The 24,453-nt window shown below is 39.1% G+C and overlaps 1 protein-coding gene across 1 annotated transcript in view; it reads left to right on the top strand.

Moving 5' to 3' along the window:
• The window catches only part of PCCA (propionyl-CoA carboxylase subunit alpha), a 578,198-nt gene that overhangs the window by 118,866 nt on the left and 434,879 nt on the right, over positions 1–24,453 (top strand). Inside the window, exons 7-9 of the mRNA XM_088458152.1 lie at positions 14,245–14,376; positions 18,239–18,275; positions 21,003–21,081. Of these exons, the coding sequence (XP_088314278.1) occupies positions 14,245–14,376; positions 18,239–18,275; positions 21,003–21,081 (248 nt within the window). The remainder of the gene's footprint in view (positions 1–14,244; positions 14,377–18,238; positions 18,276–21,002; positions 21,082–24,453) is intronic.

Below are 24,453 nucleotides of genomic sequence, written 5' to 3'. Positions count from 1 at the left end.
TGCTTATATAATTTACCAAATCAGAGGTTACTCTTAAGATGAGACTATATCTTTGGACAATAATGATATTGTTCAACGACATATCGTTCCGTGTGTATGCAATGAACGACCAACGATGCGCGCTCCCGCTGGACAATAATGATATCGTCCATGCATGCAGGCCAACCTGGACAATATCGTCCATTTTCCATATGGGAGAATGATCGTTGGTCGTTGATGATATCTTTGGTGTGTGGATGAACAATATTGTTCATCCAGCACACCGGGCATTTCAAGGGAGATTGTTCAGAGATATCGTTCGCTGAACAGATCATCCTGTGTGCACCCAGCATTAGGGTACATACACACCAGGACGATATCGGCAGGATTTGGCCAAATCAGAACGACAAATCGGGCAATTTGTGCAGTGTGTATACCCAACTTGCGCGCTCCCGCGGTCACATGCGATATCGTGTGATTCGTTGTGCTGCACAGTCAATCACATGATATCAGATGTGAGGTTGTTCATATTAATGAATGACGTAACAGTGATTGTTCCGTCGTTCATTAAATCTTTTAAGTGTGTACCGGCAATCATGCGATGTCCAGGGTGAAGGCAAATCGCACTGAACATCAGCACGATTGCCGGTCGTTTAGGTGTGTACCCAGCCTAAGGGGTATATTTACTAAAGGTTAATTTTTGTTTTCTTTGACGTTTTTCAAATCTGCTCATTTACTGAAGGCCAAACCGACGAGAAAGCAACCAAATGACCAACTATTGAGTTATAAGAATAGAAACCCCAAATTTACTATGCAGCGAGTTTAGAACACGACGCAAAGCCGACTGCACACTCACCCAAGTACTAAGATCACTTTGATCTGTGCAGGCTTTGTTTTATTAGTAAGGCTTAAACGTAGGAAAATTAAAAAAAAGAAAAGAAAAACACGCCATGGGATTCCTCCCCAAATCATTAACAAGCCCTAGGTCTCTGAGCCTAGGCTGGTATTGGAAAATGGCCTGGGGTTCCCCTATTTTCCAATAACCAGCACTAGTCTGAACCAGCGGGGCAGCTCACCCTATAACAGAGAGACAAGTGTCCCCTGCCATAATTGCAACCAGCTTTAAACTGGTCAGTCCAAGGCTGGAAACCCTAGGGAAGTGGGTAGCCCCAAAAATGGGGTCCTGCCTCCCTAAGGACAACCAGCCCTGGGCCAAGAAGACTGCCTAGGCATAATTGCACTTGTCGAACCACAAGTGCCAGCATGCCCACTGGCACCTGTACTCCCACCTGTAAAAAAAATTAATTAATTAAAAAGACAGGAGACACGCACACCCAGACACAGCTCTTTTTCCCATTTATTACTCACAAAATGTCTGGGTTCATGTCCTCTTTGGTCCATGTAGAATCAACCAATCTTGTCAAAACAAGAAAAGACAAAGCTACTGCTACTCCCTGAGCCCCCTCACGAATGAGAGGTCACTCGGTGACTTCCCATAGGATTGAATGAGGATACACTGATTGGTCCGTTTGTGGCAGTTTCCACGCACTTTCATCTGTATAGTTTCAAATCACAACTGAGATAAATGAAAGTGCAGTCATCTGGATCTATAGGAGTAAATAATACCTTGTTCTTTCTCACATGTTGGTTGGACTTTGCTGCACTGTGCAGTGTTTTATGCAAAAGTGTTATTATGGTTGTAGCCATGTTTTACGAGTGATCTAGATCTTACTACGTAGTTACTGATGTTAGTAGGTAAAGAGTTGATTTTAAACCATGTGCTCTTGGAAAAAACATGAAACGTTAATTCAAAATTTAACACCAGTCAGATAGTGATCTAATCCCAGTTTAAACAAGTTGATTGAAGAATAGGGATCGATAATGATCTCTCTGATTTCCTGTATTACCTATAACACAAGAAAGCTCAAAGACTTTTGGATTTTTTTTACTATTCTGTGGTCAACTTGTAATGCTGGGTACACACTTATCGATCTATGAACGATATATTGTGATGCATCAGCGGCTGTGTACACCCGATATGTCTGTGAACGATGTCATTCACAGACCTATCGGGTCAGCCCTTCAGCACAGCCGAGGCCAGTGCATCTGCATAAGTGTATGAATGATCTGCCAACCGCCCGTACACTTGCTTAAGAGGACCACTGACCTCTCAACTGGGCGGGCAAATTTAAATGCCTGCCCTGTTGTGATGTCAGTCCAAACATATCGAGTGGCCGATTGGTAAGTGTGTATAGCTTGCCAATCGGCCACTCGGACGGCAGATGGGTCTGATGTCCAATCCATCGTTGTAGCGTGTACCCAACGTAAGACCTTTAAACCAAGCTCCTCTCCTAAAGGAGTTAATATATGTGCCATGTTGACAGAAACATGGGGTGTAATTAGAAAACTTTTAGAGTAACAAATATAAATGATGCTGTAGCAGTACATGTAGGGCTGGATTACCCATTAGATAACTAAGGCTAGGGAGTGTGAGTAGTTTATTTTTTGTATATATTAAAATAATGTGGAGAGAAACTAAATTGCATTTGACATGCTATAGTACATTGTGTACTGTTGTAGGTTGCCATTTTAGATCTAATTGGATGTTAATTGTATCATATGTTGACCAAATGGTACTGATCCTGATTAACAGCAGATCAGGGTCTATTGGATGTAGTTCAAGTTGGATGGTGAATGTACGTGTAGTTAGATGATGTCCGTATCTGACCCCGAATGTGGTATATTGAATTTTAGATTTGGTGACACTCATGCATGATGAAAACTGTGATCGTGTTGCTTGATGGTATTGCGGAGAGGTGTGTGTATGGCCACCATAACTCTGACTGATTGCCAATAGTATATTTATGTCAGCAGAGTTCCCTACGCTAAATAAAAGGCACTTTTACTGTGGTATCAAAGTGCTGTCCATACCTAAATGCCAGCTGTCAATAATGTCCTTGCATCCCAGTGAAGTAACTAGTAACCAGGGCTGTGGAGTAAGAGACCATTTTGGATGGAGTCAGTAGAAATGTTCCGAATCCAACTCCAGATTCAAAATAAAACCGTATAATAATATATAAATATCAGGGATTGCATTAGCACATGTGCGTCATTTCCTAGGCATGACTCAAGATCATACTGTCTCTGTACACATGAGCCTGGTCATTATCTTGCAGAATAGAAACGCTAGATGGCAGGAAGACAAAGCCAATAAAATGTTGTTGACCTAGATATGCCTCTTCATCCAGATTGGTTGTGTGAGTGCAAGTATGTAACAGGATACTAATGTTGGTAGTGAATACTGTGCAGGGATAGATGAGGAGTACTAATAATGTTGGTACAGCATTGGTGAGGATTAGCCACATAATACATTAGTTTAGTAGTTCCCAAGCTGGGTGCCGTGGGGCACTTGCAGGGATGCCACGGATAGGTCGTCCAGGACAAAATCAAAAGAATTATTGTCAATGTGATAGGCAAAACCAGTGGTGGTGGCTGCCAATCATAAAATATGTGGACGGACAGAAGTGTAACCCTGTCCACCTCCAATTAACTGAAATGGGAATAACAGGTAAGCACAAATTACTTAGTTTAATAAAATTTTTCTGACTTTCTCAATAAGAAACTTTTGGCAAAGGGTACCATAAAAAAAAAAATGCTGATACTCTTAGGGTGCCTTGATTCAAGAAAGTGTGGGAACCACTGCATTAGTTACTGGAGAATACATGACCATGAAATCATGTATGGCATATTTTGAATTATCCTACTATCGTATATCCAGTTTCACTAACGGTCAGTGTTCCCCAAGGTTCTGTTCTTGGACCACTCCTATTTTCCCTCTAATCATCAGCTCTTTTGGCCTCCCATATCATCTCTATGCTGATGATACACCAAGCTACCTTTCCGCCGCTAACCTCTCCCCCTCTCTCCTCACTCATATCTCCAACTGTCTCTGCTATCTCTTCCTGGATGTCTCAGCGCTTTCTTAAACTTAACATGTCTAAAAGTGAACTGATCACCTTCCCACCCTCTCGTATAACCTTACTTTCCACAATTTTATTATCTATTAATGGTACAATTATCTCCTGTAGCCCCCAAGTGCGCTGTCTTGGAGCTTGACTCCTCCCTCTCCTTTAAATTACACATTCAGTACCTCTCGCAGTCCTGCTGCTTCCATCTCAAAAGTTTTTCCAGGATCATACGCTTTCTCACCCTGAATGCTACGAAGACCCTCATCCTCTCACTGAACATCTCCAGATTGGACTACTGTGACCTCCTATCTGGCCTCCCTGACTCCTGCCTCTCTCCACTCTCAATGCTGCTGCCCAGTTCATCTTCCTCTCCAATCGCCCTACATCTGCCTTCCCTTTCCTACAAGCCCTACACTGGCTCCCCTTCCACTTCAGTATCCAATTCAAGGTTCTGACACTCACTTACAAAGCCCTCACCCAATTATCTCCCATTTACATATTAGATTTCATCTCAATTCACACTCCTGCCTGCCAACTTCTCTCAACAAATTGATTCCGCCTCTCCTGCCTACCGATAACTTCATCCCACTCCCGCCTACAAAATTTTGCCCGTGCTGCTCCCTACCTCTTGAACTCTCTCCCTATGAAACTCAACACCTCTCTACAAATCTTCAAGGCTTTCAAGACCGACTTAATCAAAGCCTTCCAGCTCTAATCCTAATCCACTGCTCCATGCTCCTTCCACACTGTTTACCCAATTGTGTCACCCCTATCTGTCTGCCCCTCCCCTTTAGAATGTAAGCTCTCGCGAGACGGGCTCTCTTCCCTCATGTGCTACTCCTTTCTTTACTCATATGATCGTCTACTCCTAACTCCCCACAAGGGCACCTACAGTAACACTTGGTTGCTGATGCCCTGCTGCTTAGTTGAGTGTTATGATCGGTATTGCAGCAATGTTTATAAACTATGTCCTTGTCCTGCATTGTTTTGTACTGTAAGTCACTGTTTTCTTATTTTCTCATTTGTTTATGTACTTTGTAAGGCGCTGCGGAACCCTTGTGGCGCCATGTAAATAAAGGATAATAATAATTCAGTAACTAATTAGTAGTAATTACTTTCTTGGCAGTTGTGATCACTCTACATATTTTGGAGGAATTAAATTACTCCTCTCAGCATTTATAGGATTATTTCTGTTCAAAGAAGAGTATGGCAAAGTAATATATTATGCACAGAAATGCTAACCATTACACCAACCGTGCTGCCATGAATAATGTAGGATGAAATATAAATGTCTTTATTTCTAGTATCTATAACATATCTTGATGTTTGTATGCAGTATCTCTGTACTCAGAAGAATAGTCAGTCAATAGTGATGACAAATTTCTTACAGCTGCACTAGTTGGATAAACATAACTTCAAAATTTTTTGATTTTTTTATGAATTATGCCTATTCCCTATAAAATCCAATTAGCTTAGCGCTTTCAATTGCATAAATAGTTCTCAGTGATGTGATAATTTAATGTGATCATTTTAATTTCTGATGTTTACTTCGGTAGTTCTTTGAGAAAAAACTGGATACACATTATCCTGAATGAAAATACTTTTACATTCATTTGTTGTTAACATGTTGTACTTGGTATAATAATTTACTAATGCTGGACATACACTGCCAGATAAAATGCCTGTCAGACATTTTATCTGGTAGCCTGACACCCAGCAGATATCTTCGGCATACACTGTGAGATATCTCAGTGTATTGGCCCCAAAATCTGTGCACCGCTCTTGGGGAGGAGACATTTCCCTGTTCCTTCCCTGTGAAGGAACATACAGTCGGGTGCATAAATATTGGGACATTGACAGAATTTTCATATTTTGCCCTCTATTCACCACCACAATGGCTTTGAAATGAAACAAACAAGATGTGCTTTAACTGCAGACTTTCAGATTTAATTTGAGGGTAATTACATCCAAATCAGGTGAACGGTGTAGGAATTACAACGGTTTCTATATGTGCCTCCCACTTTTTAAGGGGCCAAAAGTAATGGGACTATCAACTCAAAAGCTATTTCATGGATAGGTGTGGGCTATTCCCTCGTTATTTCATTATCAATTAAGCAGGTAAAAGGTCTGGAGTTGATTCTAGGTGTGACATTTGCATTTGGAATCAGTTGCTGTCGACTCTAAATATGAGATCCAAAGAGCTGTCACTATCAGTGAAGCAAGCCATCATTAGGCTGAAAAATCAAAACAAACCCATCAGAGAGATAGTCAATACATTAGGTGTTTCCAAATCAACTGTTTGGAACATTCTTAAAAAGAAAGAACGCACGGAGAGCTCAGCAACACCAAAAGACCCGGAAGACCACGGAAAACAACTGTGGTGGATGACAGAAGAATTATTTCCCTGGTGAAGAAAAACCCCTTCACAACAGCTGGCCAAATCAAGAACACTCTCCAGGAGGTAGGTGTATATGTGTCAAAGTCAACAATCAAGAGAAGACTTCACAAGAGTGAATATAGAGGGTTCACCACAAGATGTAAACCATTGGTGAGCCTCAAAAACAGGAAGACCAGATTAGAGTTTGCCAAACAACATACAGTTCTGGAACAAGATCCTATGGACAGATAAGACAAAGATCAACTTGTACCAGAGTGATGGGAAGAGAAGAGTATGGAGAAGGAAAGGAACTGCTCATGATCCAAAACATACTACCTTATCAGTGAAGCATGGTGGTGGTAGTGTCATGGCGTGGGCATGTATGGCTGCCAATGGAACTGCTTCCCTTGTATTTATTGATGATGTGACTGCTGACAAAAGCAGCAGAATGAATTCTGAAGTGTTTCGGGCAATATTATATGCTCCTATTCAGTCAAATGCTTCAGAACTCATTGGACGGCGCCTCACAGTGCAGATGGACAATGACCCGAAGCATACTGCAAAAGCAACCAAAGAGTTTTTTAAGGCTAAAAAGTGGAATGTTATGCAATGGCCAAGCCAATCCCCTGACCTGAATCCGATTGAGCATGCATTTCATTTGATGAAGACAAAACTGAAGGGAAGATGCCCCAAGAACAAGCAGGAACTGAAGATATTTGCAGTAGAGGCCTGGCAGAGCATCACCAAGGATGAAACCCAGCGTCTGGTGATGTCTATGCGTTCCAGACTTCAGGCTGTAATTGCCTGCAAAGGATTTGCAACAAAGTATTAAAAAGTGAAAGTTAGATTTAGGATTGTTTAGTTTGTCCCATTACTTTTGGTCTCTTAAAAAGTGGGAGGCACATATAGAAACCGTTGTAATTCCTACACCGTTCACCTGATTTGGATGTAATTACCCTCAAATTAAATCTGAAAGTCTGCAGTTAAAGCACATCTTGTTTGTTTAATTTCAAAGCCATTGTGGTGGTGAATAGAGGCCAAAATATGAAAATTCTGTCAATGTCCCAATATTTATGCACCTGACTGTACACTGCCCAATGCGGCCGACATTAACTTACAGAATATTGAACGGACATGCTGGACAATCCGGCATACCCGACCGATCAATATTGAGCATTGGTCGGCCGCACATACTACAATTATAGGGGTGATTCGCGGACATCGTGCAGATCGGCCCGATAATTGTAGATTGTATGCCCATTGTAGATTGTATGCCTTTTTTTTTGAAGCACATGTACAAAAAAATCTCAATTTTTTATTGCAAAATCATGATTGTAATCTCTATTAACTCTTTTTGGAGTTACTTTTTACATTAACTATATATTATAATTATAAATGTTGCTTTGCTTACTGTGCACATTTGCTAATATTACATGTGAGGTGGGGTATGTCTTTTGTAGATGATATATGGGACTGTGTTACAGGTTTATAGCCCAAAAAGGATATAAAAAAATGCTTGTGATTTAGAGAAAATGGGGAATTGGACTAAATTCTGAAATCTTTAACTGATGCATAAAATTGTAAAACAATGCATGTGAGACCCAAACATTTGCACAAAAAGAAAGAAATTCTGCGCTGGAGTGCAAGTGCAATCAATTATATTTATTCATACCATATATTGCTAAATAAAAACAGCATAAGTACAACATGTATCACTATGAGCTCTTATATGCACTATCCAAAATAAAAATAAATATAACCACTACTTCTATATATCAAGTAGGAATGTGTCCATTACATAGCATAAAACATGACAGCTTAAAAAATGTAAATTAACAGCATTCTGTACATAACAATATATTATGTTATAAACCTGTATATAGAGTATTGGCAGCTTGGATGAATAAAATGTTCTTTATATCTAGGTGATCTCAAAAAGACCACTTAGTATTGATTTGTATTGTGAATATCCAGGTAATCCTCCTAGTGTATATGGAGAATAGAAAAGTCAATATATTACCTCCAGTAATAGCTAGAGTATATAACCATATCAAAATAAATGAAATGTCCCAAACACTGACGGCAAGAAGGAGCGTCCCCCTAGAGCAGGTCAGGGTAACATAGGATCAGGTCCAGCCTGACTCACCATCCGCTGATATTAGCTGACAAGTGGAAGAAGCTTTAGTTGCAGCGCCGCATTCAATCCAGTCTTAGAGCTGGAGCGCTGGTCGCCGTCGCTTCGTCAGGTATAGTGGTGCTGTGCCACTGACCGCCGTGTGCCTTTCCAGGTGGCTATTGGGATAGCAATTTGAAAGTAGTGAAGCACCAAGAGCTACAGGAACAACTACGCGTTTCAGTCACTGCTGTGACCTTTTTGAAGTTCGTCTAAATTTGTGAGGTTGGCAACACCTCATATCATTCTGCTGCAGGTGTGTATAGACCATTTATCAGCAGTTGGTCAATTAGACGCTAAGATTACTAGAATACTTGACCAAAATATTTGAAAGCAGAATACAGATAAATAGTGATGTGGTGTTAGTACGTAACTACAGAGGAAAAGGACCTTGGAGTTACAATTTCATATTGTATGATAGGAATGTAAAGACTATGAAAATGTAATGGAAAAACAGTCTCCGTCCCACTATAAAAAACTCCCACACAGATAAAGGCCAGACTAGATGGACCTCACCTGTATGTTCTTTTCTGCTGTCAATTTGTACTTTTCTATTATACACATACATATATGTAGTAAATGTTGTTTTAATTATATCTCTAGGTCCAAGGTCAGGGTATATTTGCCAAAACCCTGATTTTCCCAAACAAAAGCCATATATGACTGTCAGGTATACTGTACATCAGATGCATTTGTAATATCTGACTGGTCCAACATAATACACACATTTTATTTACTTTCATTAAGGTAGAAAATCCTGCTTCAGTCTTCAGTTTTCATAAACATTGGTGCCTTTAAATCAAATGAGAATTGTATGTCATGTACAAGAAAACAAAACCCTAATACGCTATTAAAGAAACATAAATTCCAGAATGGTGAGGTGATCTTTCATTTATCCAGAATATTTTGTGAAGAGAGTTTATTTTAAATGCATGAATATATTCATTTGTCATATGTTAATATGCACATTTCTTCATTTATTTGGATACTTACATATGGTTTTACTAAAAATGTTTACACTGCTAATTGATAAATGTTATTTTTAAAAGCAACAATTAAATATTTAATAGGTTAGAGTATGATGGTATTACCACTGGTAGCCAAGTACTAATTGCCCGAATGTGGTTTTAATTTGACTTTTATTGGTAAAGAATGAAGAAAGTAAGTAGTTAGGTTTGTGTTCTAAAGGCCAGTACACACTACGATGTCTAGTGTGTACCGAGCTCATTAGTGATGGGACCTGGCGGGGTGCCGAAATCGGCAAGTGCGTAAACACTTGACGATAACGAGTGGTACAACGGGGACCATGCTGCATTCGGCAGCATGGCCCCCACTGACCATATCGCCCGTTGGATTTACATGCATGTCCAATGGGTGATGTCACTGATGACGCGCAGGAATGCGCATCATCAGCGACATAGCAGGTGCACACTGGTCGGTGTGCCCGATTATGATCGGGCACATCGACCTACTCACTTGTTCTTTCATTATAATAAACATGAATTCAATTTGAATTCTAACATGATCATTGCTATGCTTCTTACCTGGGTTCAGTCTAACCTGCACACAGCTTTTAAAGATAAGTACCCCCAAGCATTAGCAGCTATTAAACACCAATGTTATTACCAGAAACAAGTAATGATAATATGGCCATATCCCACATATAACTCAATTTTCATTTAATTACTTTACATTAATTAAATACTTGTGGTAAAATGGTAAATCACAATACTTTATCATTTTTTTTTTTTTAATAGTTTTGTGACTAAACCGTCATTGTAGCTTTTTTCTTATCCAACTTGTTATGTTATTCCATAGTTGTGTCTAATAGCTGCTAAAATATTGTGTGTGTGTTTTCTGTTGCATGTTTTGATAACATTAACAAACTATATTGTAAGACTGTACTTGTAAAAATAAGCCATACTGTATGAGTTAAAAGGTAGTGGGGGAACATTGACCTTGGACTATCCCAGCATGGATTTGCCAGTTTCACCCCTCTCGCACAGATAGTTTGCTGTCACACACTGTTCAAAGAATTTGTGTTTTTTGCCGTACGTTGTAAAAATGCTTAGTTCAAAAGTAGTACAATGTGTTATGCCGCATACACACTAGACGATTTTTATGGACTGTAACGATATTGTTCAACGATACATCGATCATAACGTTCCGTGTGTATGCAGTGAACGACCAATGATGCGTGCTCCCGCGGGTCGTTAATGATGTCTTTTGTCGTCTGTACATGCAGGCCAATCTGACGATATTGTCAAGAACTGCCTGTTCAGAGATGTGGCAGGATGACTTCACAAAAAAAATATCTTTTTATTGTTTGTCCTGCACTACAGAAAGTTCAAGGGAAATCTTTCACCAATATTGTTCATATAGCACATAGTGTAGTGCAGTGGTTTTCAAACTCTGTCCTCAGGACCCCACACAGTTCGTTTTTCAGGTCATCCAGCAGGTGCACAGGTGTATTCATTACTCACTGACAAATTTTAAAGGATCCACAGGTGGAGCTAATTATTATCACTTGGGATTCTGTGAGGAGACCTGGAAAACATGCACTGTGTGGGGTCCTGAGGACTGAGTTTGAGAACCTGTGGTCTCGTGTGTATGGGGCAGATTGTATGTCATGTGCATGTGTGTTTGAGTGGAACAAAAGATTTAGGGCGAGATGTACTAAAGTGAAAAATGCGGTAAAACCCCTGAAAATTCAGTTTTCGGGGGTTTTATAGCATTTTCCGTATGTACCAAGCACCAGAATGCATCTTCCCGGTGGGTAATGCCTATGGGCTTCTTATTGGGACTCTCCCCCAGAGAAGGATCGAATCTGATCCCTCCCATTTCCCCCTGCGGCCTTCTGCGCATGCACAGAAGGACGCCAGAGGGACTTTTGGGTGTTAAACCTGAAAGTCTTTCGGGGCATCGCAAAGGACAGCTCTTATCCGGAAAGATGTCATTTGCGATTTTCATCGCATTTCTAAGTACATACCGTAGTAATCAACCGTGGTATGCACTCGATGAGAGATGGGATGTACTGCATCCATGTCTGTCGTGAGGTTGTCGAATATGATGAAAATCCCGGATGGCCTTGCACATCCAAAACAAATGAAAATGTGGAAAAAATTTAGAAATTTGTTTCAACTGTCCACTCCGAATAATGAATCAACATTACGACAAAAATGTTCTAGCATATTTACGGAGAAAGATTTAGAAGAAACAGGCCAGAGTTGTGGAAAAATTGTTTCATCCTCCATCAGGACTACTCACCAGCCCACATAGCTCTCTCTGTGAAGCAGTTTTTAGGCGAGAAACAGATTGCAGAGCTATAACACCATCTATACTCGCCAGACCTAGCACTGTGTGACGTTTCTTTACTCTGTACTCAAGGGAACCCGTTTTGCATCAGTTACTGAGGTAAAGAAGAAAATGACGGAACTGTTGACAGCTGACAGATGATGAGCTACAGCAAGGCTTTGATCGCAGCAAAAAAAAAAAAAAAAATGCATCGGTGTGTGGATGCAGAAGGGGAGTACATAGAAGGGGAACAGAGTTAAAATGTACTTGCTATAATTTGTTTAATTATATTAGTCTTGTTATTTAATAGCTACACCTCGTATTGGACCCGTGTCATTAGATTAGACCACGCAAATGTTAGCGTGTATATTTTTATTTAAGCAGTTCAGTTTTGTGTAACGTTAAGGGGGGTATCCAATTAGATGTAATCAGTTTTCTTCCGTAAACCCGCTGCACGTGGTACAATTATCGTGACATACCTTTTCTCCCTATTCTATTACATGTTTTTTGCGAAAAATAGGTAATTTTTCTCTAGAGAACTTTCTCCAATTTTTGTTTTCTCGAGAAACCACTTCTCCATAGTAAAACTCTGCGAAAAGGCAATCCAATTACAAGCAAGCAAAAACTTTTCGGGGGTTCGGGCTGGCTTTATCTGTGATACCTTTTCACCACCTCTGAACAGGTGAAAAGTTGTGCAAAACCCCTATTTCTGGCAAACAATGTCGGGACTTGGTGCAGGACCACTGGGATAGCCTCCTTAAAGACTATTTAGGAAAAAAAATAAATTTAATTGGCTTAATTTGGCCAGTAATAACATGTCATTTTTGGGGTGAAAAACTAAAAAGTGTTTAAAAATGGATTTAAAGAAGTGGGACAGGTATTTGGGGAGGGGGCTGTATGGATGGGGTAGGTGTTTTAAACATTGCAGGTGAAAATGACAGGTGTGTTTTTAACATTTTCTAAAAATGTCCTATTGAAACAAAAATATGCTTACACCCGTTTTAATGTACCCCTAATTTCACTTCAGCATTTATTTTGTCCAAAAAAATATTGCTTTCTATGATTTTTTTTTCAGAAAATGCATATAACAGCCATTTAACACCATTTAAGAACCCCATGGATTATGGCCACTAACACACTTCTATACCATCAGTTTACATTTTTTAGGGGGCACAGGCTGATTTCCCCCTTTTCACCTGTACTTCTCACCTGTCATCCATGCAAGCATTATCATGCATCTCCATTTTCCAATAGTGTAGCACAATAAACGGGAGCGCGCAAACATACAATAAGCTGCAAATTTGGGCGAATGGTCTGGCTACCCCCTAAGATTTGTAGATGATTTTATTAATCATCTCAATTATTGAGGGAGAGTGTTTATGATTTTATTGTTTAATATTTAAATTTATGTTGACTTCCTTTCATGTGTCTAGTACTGTGTGTATTAAAGCATCTGCTCCACTCAGCGAATTAACTGATTAGGAGGCCTAAACTGGAAATACATGCTGACTTATATAAAGGAGCTGCTAATAACAGTTATATATATATATATTAATGTTCCCATACATTGTAGGAGCTTAAGTTGTTTGACATTTTAGTGCCTCATTTAAAGTTAGGATTAAATCTAGCTAAAAGGTGCAATTTTGCCCCTTGGCAAAACCATGATTTAGAGTTGGGGGGTGGGGGTATCCAACCACAACTCTGAATCTCACTGTAAAAAATTAAGCCATCTAGTGTGCTACATGCAGAAGTAGTCAGTGGTCAGTGCTTTTACTGCTCGCAAAGAGGACATTTAGTTTGAATTGCTCATAACTGTAGATCAGAATGTTTTATTTACTTTTGTTTGAGTGCATGCTGTTGTCCTCTGTTATCAGCTATATTCTGCAAAACGTGGTGAAATGTAGCTGAATGCAGTATCCTTTAATGGAAATACCCTGTTTTAGGAAATTTCAATGTACTCTAAACTTTTTCACAGACATCCTCCGTTCTAATAAGCTTAGACTTTAATGTTTGTGAGAGTTTTAGCAGCTCATTTATAGAAGACAACTTGTATTTTATGTTTAATGATCATTTAATACACATCTGATGTTTATATAATATAGGAGATGTTGTGGGATGATATAATGATGTAATCATCAACCCCATTTAGCTGAGCATATAAAGGAGGCTGTCACCTTTTGTCAATCAACCACTGACACTTTGCATGAGTCTGTTTCCCTGACGTTGGCATCCTAATGAAACCAGACTAAATATTGCTATACATATGGTGTTAAAAGGTCACCTGAACACAAAATGTGTATTTAATGAATAAGCAGATTTGACTACATGTAAACCAGTTGCTGTTTGTTTTCTTGGGAAATTTATTAAATTACTTGTAAACAATTTTAAGGTTCCACTGAAGTGTGAAACCACAGATAACGCCCAAAAAATGTAAACTGTCATTGTCTCCACAGGCAGCAGAAAGCGTCACCTTCATTGGACCTGACACACATGCTATTCAAGCTATGGGAGACAAGATTGAAAGCAAGCTATTAGCCAAGAATGCAAATGTGAACACCATCCCTGGCTTTGACGGGGTGGTCAAGGTGAGCAAGTGTAGTGCTATTATTTGGCCCGTATATGGTAAATAAACTTCTGAGGCAAGGTGTACAGGTGCCAGTGCTCACATCCATGTTTTATCCACATTTAATTTGGAAAGCAGGATGGTAGACATGTTTATCCCAGGTAACAGTAAGTGACTGTTATGATTACCAAAATAAAAAATGTCTAAAAATATGCACAGTGGACCTCATTCAGACCCGCTCGCAAACGGGTCGATGGTGGGGCACTGCGCACGCAAGCCCCGTAGCGAGTGAGAAATTCTAGTAATATGTTATATCAAGATCCATAAAGGGAAGGGAGAATGGTTACAACATATACAAAATATTGGATTAAAGACACAATGCACAACAAGTACTAAAAATAATGCAAATTAATAAAAACATAAGGTACAAATAAATACATGTGAAAGACATATGAAATATATCAAATAAATAAAAAAAAGTATATATAAATATTTTATATAAAGATCACATAACTTGTTGCCTAAAACATCCACTAAGACAAAATAAAACACATGACATTATGACATTAAAGACAATCTAATATGAATAATTGAATTTGCCAAGATGGCTAGCAGCTAAACAAGAAGAGCTTTCATTTAAGCCAATGAGAGAATATGAGTTAAACTGGGAAATCCAGAATATTTATATTTTACCAATTGTTATATTGCAGGCTTGACCAACCCGTGGCTCTCCAGCTGTTGTGAAACTACAAGTCCCAGCATACACTCTGGTCAATCAGCTGGTAAAGCATGCTGGTACTGGAAACTTAAAGTACCAGCATGCTTTACCAGCTGATCGGTGGAAGCGTGTACTAGGACCTGTAGTTTCACAACTTCTGGAAAGCCACAGTTTGGCCAGGCCTGCTCTATTGCACTAAAACTAAGGAAATGTGTCTAAATTATCCTTCACATATAGGGGTTAGTTCAATTACCCGCGAGTCCCATAAAGGCTTGAGTTTGGCTGCTCGGTGCGGTGCTGTGGGTGGCGTTTTCACACTGTTACCGTAGATACTTGCCCCCCTTGCAGCTAATTGAATTGACCCCATAAAATGTCTAGAGAACGTTTCTGTGTCTATCTTATTTTGGATATTGAGAACATGCTCTTGAGTTCTAAGTGGACGTTTTGTTTTGCCAACATTGAAACCTACAAGTGTAATCTAATAAATACACCACTTAGTTTGTTAAATGATTAATTCATTTGTAATGTACTAGTCTTAATACTCTTACGAGTTGTTTATTGGCACAAACAAATGTAGTAATATTTCAATGGTTTCTTCGTTAAAATCCTACTGTACATAAATAGGGTGAGACCCCTCTGCTTATCAACAGGTTAAATGCCTACTTTGTTTTCTAAAGCCGCAGTAACGTTTGCCACACAGTCCTCTTTCTTCCTTTTGTTTTAATCTCCATGCCTGATTAATTTTACACATCCCTTAGAAATGAGCAGTTAATTACAAATTAGGATTGTGTGTATATGATAATTCCTGTTTAATGTGATTTGTACTATTGCTGTGTCAGGATTTGTGACATTCCATCCTGTGCAAACTGCTGTAATTATCTTTTGGGTATCTGCCATTACTAAAGGTAAAAAGGAATGCCCTTGAATTGTTGTTTGTGTACATAGATCTTCCTATCTAAAACGAATGCTTACTCACACATTTCAGTGTATCAGACCATTGGAATTTTAAAAAAGATAATTGTGAACTCAAAGACCTAACGCCTTCAAATTGAAAGTTACAATTGTTTATACAGTGTATAGTAAATTTTAATTTAAACAGATTTGAATAGCTAAATATTCTCTGTAACGCACTGCAGAATATGAATGTATACGCTGTTTAAATAAGTATTAATAAATTATGTCTAAGGTGCTTTTATCCCAAGGCCTAAATTGATTGTTCCCCACTTTTGAATGAATGGCTGAACAATATGTAGCTGTATTATTATTAATTAGCCAATAGTGTTGTCAACAGACAACCTAAGTCAATGTAACGAGATATATTGTCACATCACCATAACTGCTGTGTTGAGACAAAGTAAAATATTTCTGTTTGTCATTTAAACAAAGGAAAAAATATGAACCTAACAATTTAATATTGTAACAGATTTTAAAGTGGTATAACAGACATCATTTAAAAAAATAAAAAAATTACTGCATATTGTGTGGTAAGTAGGACGTAATTGTATAACTATTAGTCAGAAACCTTTTGTGTTCTCTTCAAGAAATGATATATATGTTTATTTTGTGTTTGTACTGCAACTTTCTATACACAATGCATAAAAGCAGTGTTATACAAACTCTGTGAGTGAGTTAAATATTCATTATTTCCTTTTTTTTGTCCCAGTCTTCTGTCATTTACCGTTTGGTCAGTATCTAAATAAAAATTGGCCTTGCCTTTTTCACATGCTATCACATCTGCAAGCAAAATAGAATTGTGGAAAGTTCCGAATACTGCTCTAATCAGCCATTGCTGCATTTTGCTGGAGAGTCTATAATTGTATGCATTTGTAAGGTTTAACACTTCCTGACAGAGAAGCTATTAAGGGGAAGTATTCTCGCATAACTGTCACGGGCACAAACAAAAGACCTTGCAAGTTGGTGTGTACAAACCACTAACATTCTTAAATGACCCTTTATTCATGAATTTCATCCCTTCCAGCCAACAGGCTATAGAAAGAAGCAAGGTGTAATAAAACAGTAAACCTATACATTCTTCTAAGGGGATTTATCTATGGCTTAAAACCAATTGTTATTTTGTGGACAAAAAAAAAAATCTCATTAGCAGATGTGAGTGCTTAAAGTAAAAAGACTTAAAACTAAGGTTGCTCTCAAGACTGCTTTGAACTTAACAAGCAGCGATTGTGGAGCAGACTAGTTAATGAAAGGAAATTAAATTTTTTGCCAACTTCCCCTGTTAGCGTCCATATTCTTCATGAGTCTGTAACAGGGCGCTGATGATTTTCTTTTCTTTTGAAAGAAAATTTTATTATTTACAAAAAAAATGACATGGAGAAATAAATGCATATAGGTTATCAAGTAGGTGACATTTAAGAATATTTGTATAATGTATGCAACTGCCAAATTCTTTATAAAATTGTTTTGATAAAAATCCATATTTACTTAAATAATTTCACATTATTAACTTACATAATATTCTACATTATGTACTTGTTGTACTACATATATTGGTAATAGTCTGAGGTTTCACCCATTAAATGTTCTAATTCTGTATTGCATTAATGTAGAAGAGTTACTTGTACAGGCATGCAACACCGAACAAGATGGGCTATAAAACGGTTACACCTATGACGGTTACACTTATGACAATTAATATCAAACAATGTTCTCCCTTTTTTTTGTGTACTTGAATTATTTTACTTAAGCAGAGGTTGGTAAAAACAACAGAATTTGAAACAATAGAAAATTATCTCCCCCTGCTGACAGCTTCATGGAAAACATGACAGAAATAGAGAAGAGGAGACTGTAACAAGCTGTAGCCAACAGGCTGTAATTCCCTGATTTATGGCCCATTATGGATTGTAAACGCTGACATTTAATCACTTCAATTTGACCACTGCATAGAGCCATCTCTCAGTGGTAGCCCTGCATCCTGTCAGCTGATTGGGTAGCTCTTTCACTTTGCCTCTTGTAGTATAACTATTATGAGGTAGAATTTACATTCCACTTATGGTATTAATTTTACATTCCTCTGAATGAACAGGGTCAGAGGTTGTAAAATCGAACATTAAATGAATCGGAGGAGACAGTAGTGCAATATACGACTGCCCTAAGGACACAGTGCAATGGCTGATGGGATTAACGTGAGTCTCATTTCCTGCTTTTACAGGATGCAGATGAAGCTGTCAGAATTGCAAGGGAAATTGGTAAGTTCTTAAATTAGCTATGGTGGGATTTGTATCCCTCTTAGCAGACATGCTTGACTAAATTAAATGTATAATAGGTAATCCCTATAGAACAAATAATGTTTTAATAGTTTAAGATCTCATTTGCCCATGGCTTAGCATTAGTTTGTTGTTTTATTTTTTTCTCCCCACCAACACCACATGCCATCTTTTGCAAATTGGCTATGAGGTTTCATTTAGATTTAACATCAAAATTCTACAAGGTAATTTTAATTATACGATGCTTTCACATAATTTTATAGATTTATTTTGACATAATTTTTTTCAATACATAGAATTTCATCAATAGAGCCTCACACTGTACATAATATTAACGCTTTGTTGGTTGGTTTGGCTTTTCTTTGTGAATAATAAATTAGGGACACTTTCCTTATTACATTTTTTTTTTTTTTTGGTTTTCTGGAAAAAATGTCTTGTGCTTCTTTTCATTACAACCTTTCTTTATGTAGAACTACTGTGAAAATTAAGGAAATATTAATTCCTTAGGGTCAATTCTATTAGGCGAGAGGTGGGTCCACGTGCTGTTCTCACATCGAACTCGCACTTCAAATTACATTTGAAATCCACTTCCAAACTCACATTCATTTTTCAAATGATATTTGTATTTTTATTTGTATTTTTATGTGCTCAACCACCTGAGCATGTGAAAATGTAGGGAAAATAGTTTAAGATAAAAATGTTCAGACACAGTAGAGAACCTCAGGTACACCCCTCCCAATGAATAATCATACACTTGGAGGGATTTAAATAGAAACCTAGAATTTTAAGAACCACTTTGCCCATCTAGTCTGCACTTTAAATAGATGTGGGAAAGGCATGAGGAGGTGTAAATGAGGTGGGAACGGTACATATAGATGTAAATGATGTGGGACAGGTATGTGGAGGTGCAAATAATTTGGGAAATGTATGAGGAGGTGTAAACGAGGTGGTAACTGTACATATAGATGTAAATGATGTGGGGACAGGTATGTGGATGTGGGACAGGTATGTGGAGGTGTAAATGATGTGGGACAGGTATGAGGAGGTGTAATTGATGTGGGACAGGTATGTGGAGGTGTTGTATTGACGGGATAGGTATGTGGAGGTGTAAATTATGTGGGACAGGTATGTTGAGGCGTAAATGATGTGGGACAGGTATGTGGAGGCGTAAATTATGTGGGACAGGTATGAGGAGGCGTAAATGATGTGGGACAGGTATGTGGAGGCGTAAATGATGTGGGACAGGTATGTGGAGGCGTAAATTATGTGGGACAGGTATGAGGAGGTGTAAATGATGTGGGACAGGTATGTGGAGGTGTAAATGATGTGGGACAGGTATGTGGAGGTGTAAATGATGTGGGACAGGTATGAGGAGGTGTAAATGATGTGGGACAGGCATGTGGAGGTGTAAATGATGTGGGACAGGTATGTGGAGGTGTAAATGATGTGGGACAGGTATGAGGTGTAAATGATGTGGGACAGTTATGAGGAGGTGTAATTGATGTGGGACAGGTATGTGGAGGTGTTGTATTGACGGGAGAGGGGTTTTTGAACTTTCAGATGAGAGGTAACCTTTTTACAAACTTGTATAAAAACACTGAGAAACTACTATACAGACATTTTTCTGTACCCCAAATGCTGGAAAGACTTTATTTTGATGCAAAATACATGCATTCTATCATTTTTCAACTATTAATAAAAATTGCACAAAATAGCCATTTGATACCTTTTAAGAACCTCCAGTACTTTCATCAGGGCCAATAACAGTCTTCTTGTTGGTGGCATTTTATTATGTGGGCTCCTAAAAAATTAAGCCTTGTCTAAACTTGATGCCTGCAGTAACAGTTGTACAATGGCTTATGTATAGTATTTGGAGGAGTGAAGTAGGTGAGCATTGATGAAGTTCAGTAACGATTTTTCCCCCCACAAAACTGCTCAGAAATAGGTTTTTAATTATTTAATAAAGTTGAAAACATATTTTTAATCTTGTGCAGAACGGATCTCCTCTTCTAAAGCCGGGGCACACAGCAGGGCGGCGTTGTCGCATGTGATGTGACCTTGGCAGCTGAAGCACTTCTAGCTGCGGTAACATCACATGCAACGTTGCCAGTTAAGAGATACATTCATCTTCAACACTTCACACAGTACCATGCATATATACCAGGCGTTCCATTTAAATTATTTTAGTCATTATTAAACTGATCTGTTTAATGTAGCCCAAATGCTGTTGCAGACAATGCTGCAGCAATTGTCACTTCTTACTTTGTTGCCCCTGCATTTTAAAGCCATTATAAAGCCAGTGCATCTGTAAGATATGTCTCTGCATAGACAGGTCCTTCCTATATAACACAGATTGAGAGCATACAGAAGTACATAAACTCTCCAGTAAGTGTCTCTGAATTAATGGTTATTTTCTGCCCTAATTGCCATACCAAAAGCAACACGGACACATTTATACAGTCTCATTGTTTAATAAAAAGGCCCACGGGAATGAAACTGGACACAAGAGCATAGCAGGGCCAGACCATATATTTCAGTTTATTATCTTTCCTTCCTGATTTCCAGTCCCTGGAGATTTGCAATTTTCTTACCCCTTTTTAAAAAGAAGGTATTGTTTACAGTAACATGGGGCATGTGGCAAACCGTCATGTTCATATGACAAAGTGATCAAAGTCTGAACTTTTGTGTTTAATTGCTCCCTGCTGTTAGGCTACCCCGTTATGATCAAGGCCTCAGCAGGTGGCGGTGGGAAAGGCATGAGGATTGCTTGGGATGATGAAGAGACCAGGTGAGATGCAGTCCACAGTGCTAACCTTGATTAATGCAGCACTTACCAAATCCTATGTATTTTCCTTGTGAAAGTGTGCTGAACTGTCACTTTAAAGTAATTTCAAAGCCTTTAATGGTCTGCTTTCGTCCTTCTCATTTCTTTCTTTTTGGCCAAGCAGAAAGACTCTTTCCATGTGCTATTGATTAAAATAGTTGTGACAATAGATAAGCTGTCTTTAGTAAAGTGTTTCTCTATCTGAATGTGCACATATGCAACCATTTTGGACCATAGGTCAACATTTTACATATAATGCCTAACTTCTGACATAACGTCTGAATGCTGGTTAGATATAATCTCTAGTACAGTGAGTGCATGTAACATATGATTTAGGGTGTTTTATGTGTCTAAGCGCTCAAAGACCTAGTTCTCTTGCGGCGGGAGCAGCTGCAGGTGCGTGAGCTAACCAACATCGGTATAAAGTATTATTGGAGATATTGTTGTACCTCTGCGCTCAACCTTATGATGTATGTCTATATGCAGAATAACTACTTGTAGTCACTGTTTATTCGTACAGTATTATGTTTATTAAAATATAGGTATTAACAAAAATATTAAAATTTGATGCACCTTGCAATAGTTATAGGCACGTTGTGGTCAAGTGCGTGTTTTTTATGGCTGGCCAGCTGATGATCTTTAGATGTGAACCCACATAACAGGACAAGTATTGTATGCACAAAATTGACAACAGAGGGAGGGAGTGAATGGATATGTGTGATGGACAGGGACGAGGTGATATACAGTTTAACCTGCTTTACACGAGAATCCATTCACTTCCATCCCATTGTTAGTGTCAGGTGGCAGTGGAGTCTAATCTATAGCAAAACACATATGTCCAAACCCAAAGGTGGAGAACCCAATCCATTTGGGGATAGGTTTTATTTGCAAAATAAATGGGTCTATTGTGCACATTTTACGCCTCACCAGGTGTATTTTTGCTTCAAGTACATTTACTATCATTGCTGATATTGGAAATGATGATGGATATGGCATTAAAACAAGCTATGAGTCCTTTTATACCTTTTCCAAGTCTTTTGCACATGCGACTCGGCATTCCCTAAAAATATATCTAAGAATCTATTCTTAACTACCTCCTGTACTGCTTGGAGATTGACCCGTTCTAGGATGGGTGTGTCTACTTATTATTCTCTTTTTCTCCCCTTAAACCACAATGTAGAATTCAATAGAGGTTTTGCATCCATGGTTTTTACTTCTTGGTACCATACCGGTCTTTGTTTAGTACACCAATTTATAGATCAAGATACTTTACAAATTTTTACATATGAACAATTGACACAAACCTATTTACATGTTTTTATACCATTATTTCCATACAACCAAATCCACAGTTTTTATCAACAAGGTTTTGTCTAAATGATCAAATATTGATTAAAGAATGTTGTATTGATAATGTATTGCTTTGCTGTCCATCAATGGACTGCTCAACCTCACATTTATACTCATATTAAGCGTCAACTTCATTTGGAGCAACTCAATACAGGCCTATCCAAATGGAAAGGTGAATTCCCTGATATATCATTAGAAGATATTCTTGATTCATTTGTGAGATTAAATAAAAAGCTTGTATCAACAACGTATGCAGAAATGCACTATAAGTTGCTACATCGCTCTTATATAAATTGTTATCTGATAGGTGCCTCTTCGGACTCTAATTGTTTAAATGTACGCAATCGGGAGCAGATTTGATGCACTGTATGTGTACTTGTGCAGAAGTTAAAAAATTCTGGCTTCTATTACAGTCCTATATTAATAATACGCTTGGGATCACATTTAGTGTCACTGCTGAATGGGCTCTGTGGGACATATATTCCTCATCATTAAGGCACAAACTATATAAAAGAGAGAAATTATTGCTTGCTAGAATTGCGGCAGTGGGTAAAAAACCCTCCATATGTTCTTCTTCAGAGTCCATAGGGGATCCACAGGGATACCATAGGGTGTGTGTGGTTGGAGTGATTCGCGCACCAAACAGTTAAGCTTTAGCTCCCAGAATGCCCAGGTCCTCCTCCACATATACCCCGCCCCAGTCATAGGCAGACAATTTTTTGTTTGGTGCTGGACCGGATCAGTCGCACATTTTGTAACAGGGGGACTGCATTAGTAGATCCAAGCTTTTAATCTTATTAGTTTTTATTTTTCTGTTTATCTGAGCAAGCAGCAAGGCGTCCTAATGGGCGCCTGTGCCACTGCTCCTACTACCTCCGCCGGCGCTGCAACACCAGTAAGCGGTTTGGTGCTTTCGTTGGGCTCCAGCGGGGCTTGGCTAGCCGCTCCACTGGGGACCCAGGGCTGCAGCCGGGCAAACGGAGAAAAACAGGTAAGGCGATTCCCCCCGCTTGCAGGGAATTGCGGGTTGTGCAGACCTTCTGGCAGTGGAGACCCGCCGAAAGACACTTTAGTGGGGCGTCTGGTTCATCCACTCCCCCACTAGGCCACCGGGGCAGTTAAAATCCGGCGTTTGGGACCATGTAGAGGCCAGCGGCTACCGGCAGTTGCTGCACCAGCGGGGAGGTATGCTCTCCCCCGGCAGCCCCTCCCCCAGCCCAGAGCGCGATCCCTCACAAGAGTATTCCCGCTTCTGGGCTGCTTCGCCTACTCACCCTTCTCCCGGGGCCATGTTATACAGCGCACAAATCCTACCAGCCCTTGGAGGCTTGAGTAGTTGATTTAGTGCCCATTATAAGTATATTTATATGCATTGTATGTGACTTGTGCTAGCTCTGCTGGTGTGATATACTATCTTCATTTTTCTGACTGCTAGTTATATCCTATCTTTGCTGCTCTTTCTCAAATCCTCAACTACCAGGTGTGTAGGGGCATTAGTACTTCACATTTACTTGTATTTGTGAAGGAAGTCACATTGCATTATTAACTAGACACTTATTGTGTACTCCTTATTGGCTATTTCTATGTCTTACATAGGTAAGGATAAACAGGAGGCTAAGGCCCCTATGCTGGTTTATGCAAATCCTGTTTTGCAGGCTTGCCCTCTCAGGATTTTATACAGGATGGTCTATGTGCTGATTGTTATAATTCTGCTCACCAGTCCAGTTTGCCAGCCCCTGTATATGAGCAACCTTGGGTGTCCTCCTTATCCCAGGTTATGATGCAGCTAGTGGATTGTTTATGAACTCCCATGCAGCCTCCCACCATGGGGAACCCACAGCTATTACAGCCTACTATGTCGGTACCCCCTATGCATACTCCTTGGATGGATGTTTATGCCCACTCAGTTCAGAATATGGCTCAAACGTCTGCTGCCTGTCAGCAAAGGTTACAGGTGGAGAGAACATTAGCTACCAAAGCACATAG

Source organism: Taudactylus pleione, unplaced genomic scaffold, assembly GCF_031769625.1.
Source record: "Taudactylus pleione unplaced genomic scaffold, aTauple2 ptg000041l, whole genome shotgun sequence".
Classification (NCBI taxonomy): domain Eukaryota; kingdom Metazoa; phylum Chordata; class Amphibia; order Anura; family Myobatrachidae; genus Taudactylus; species Taudactylus pleione.
Note: the sequence above shows the minus strand (reverse complement) of the source record. Positions and strands in the feature narration are given on the sequence as shown.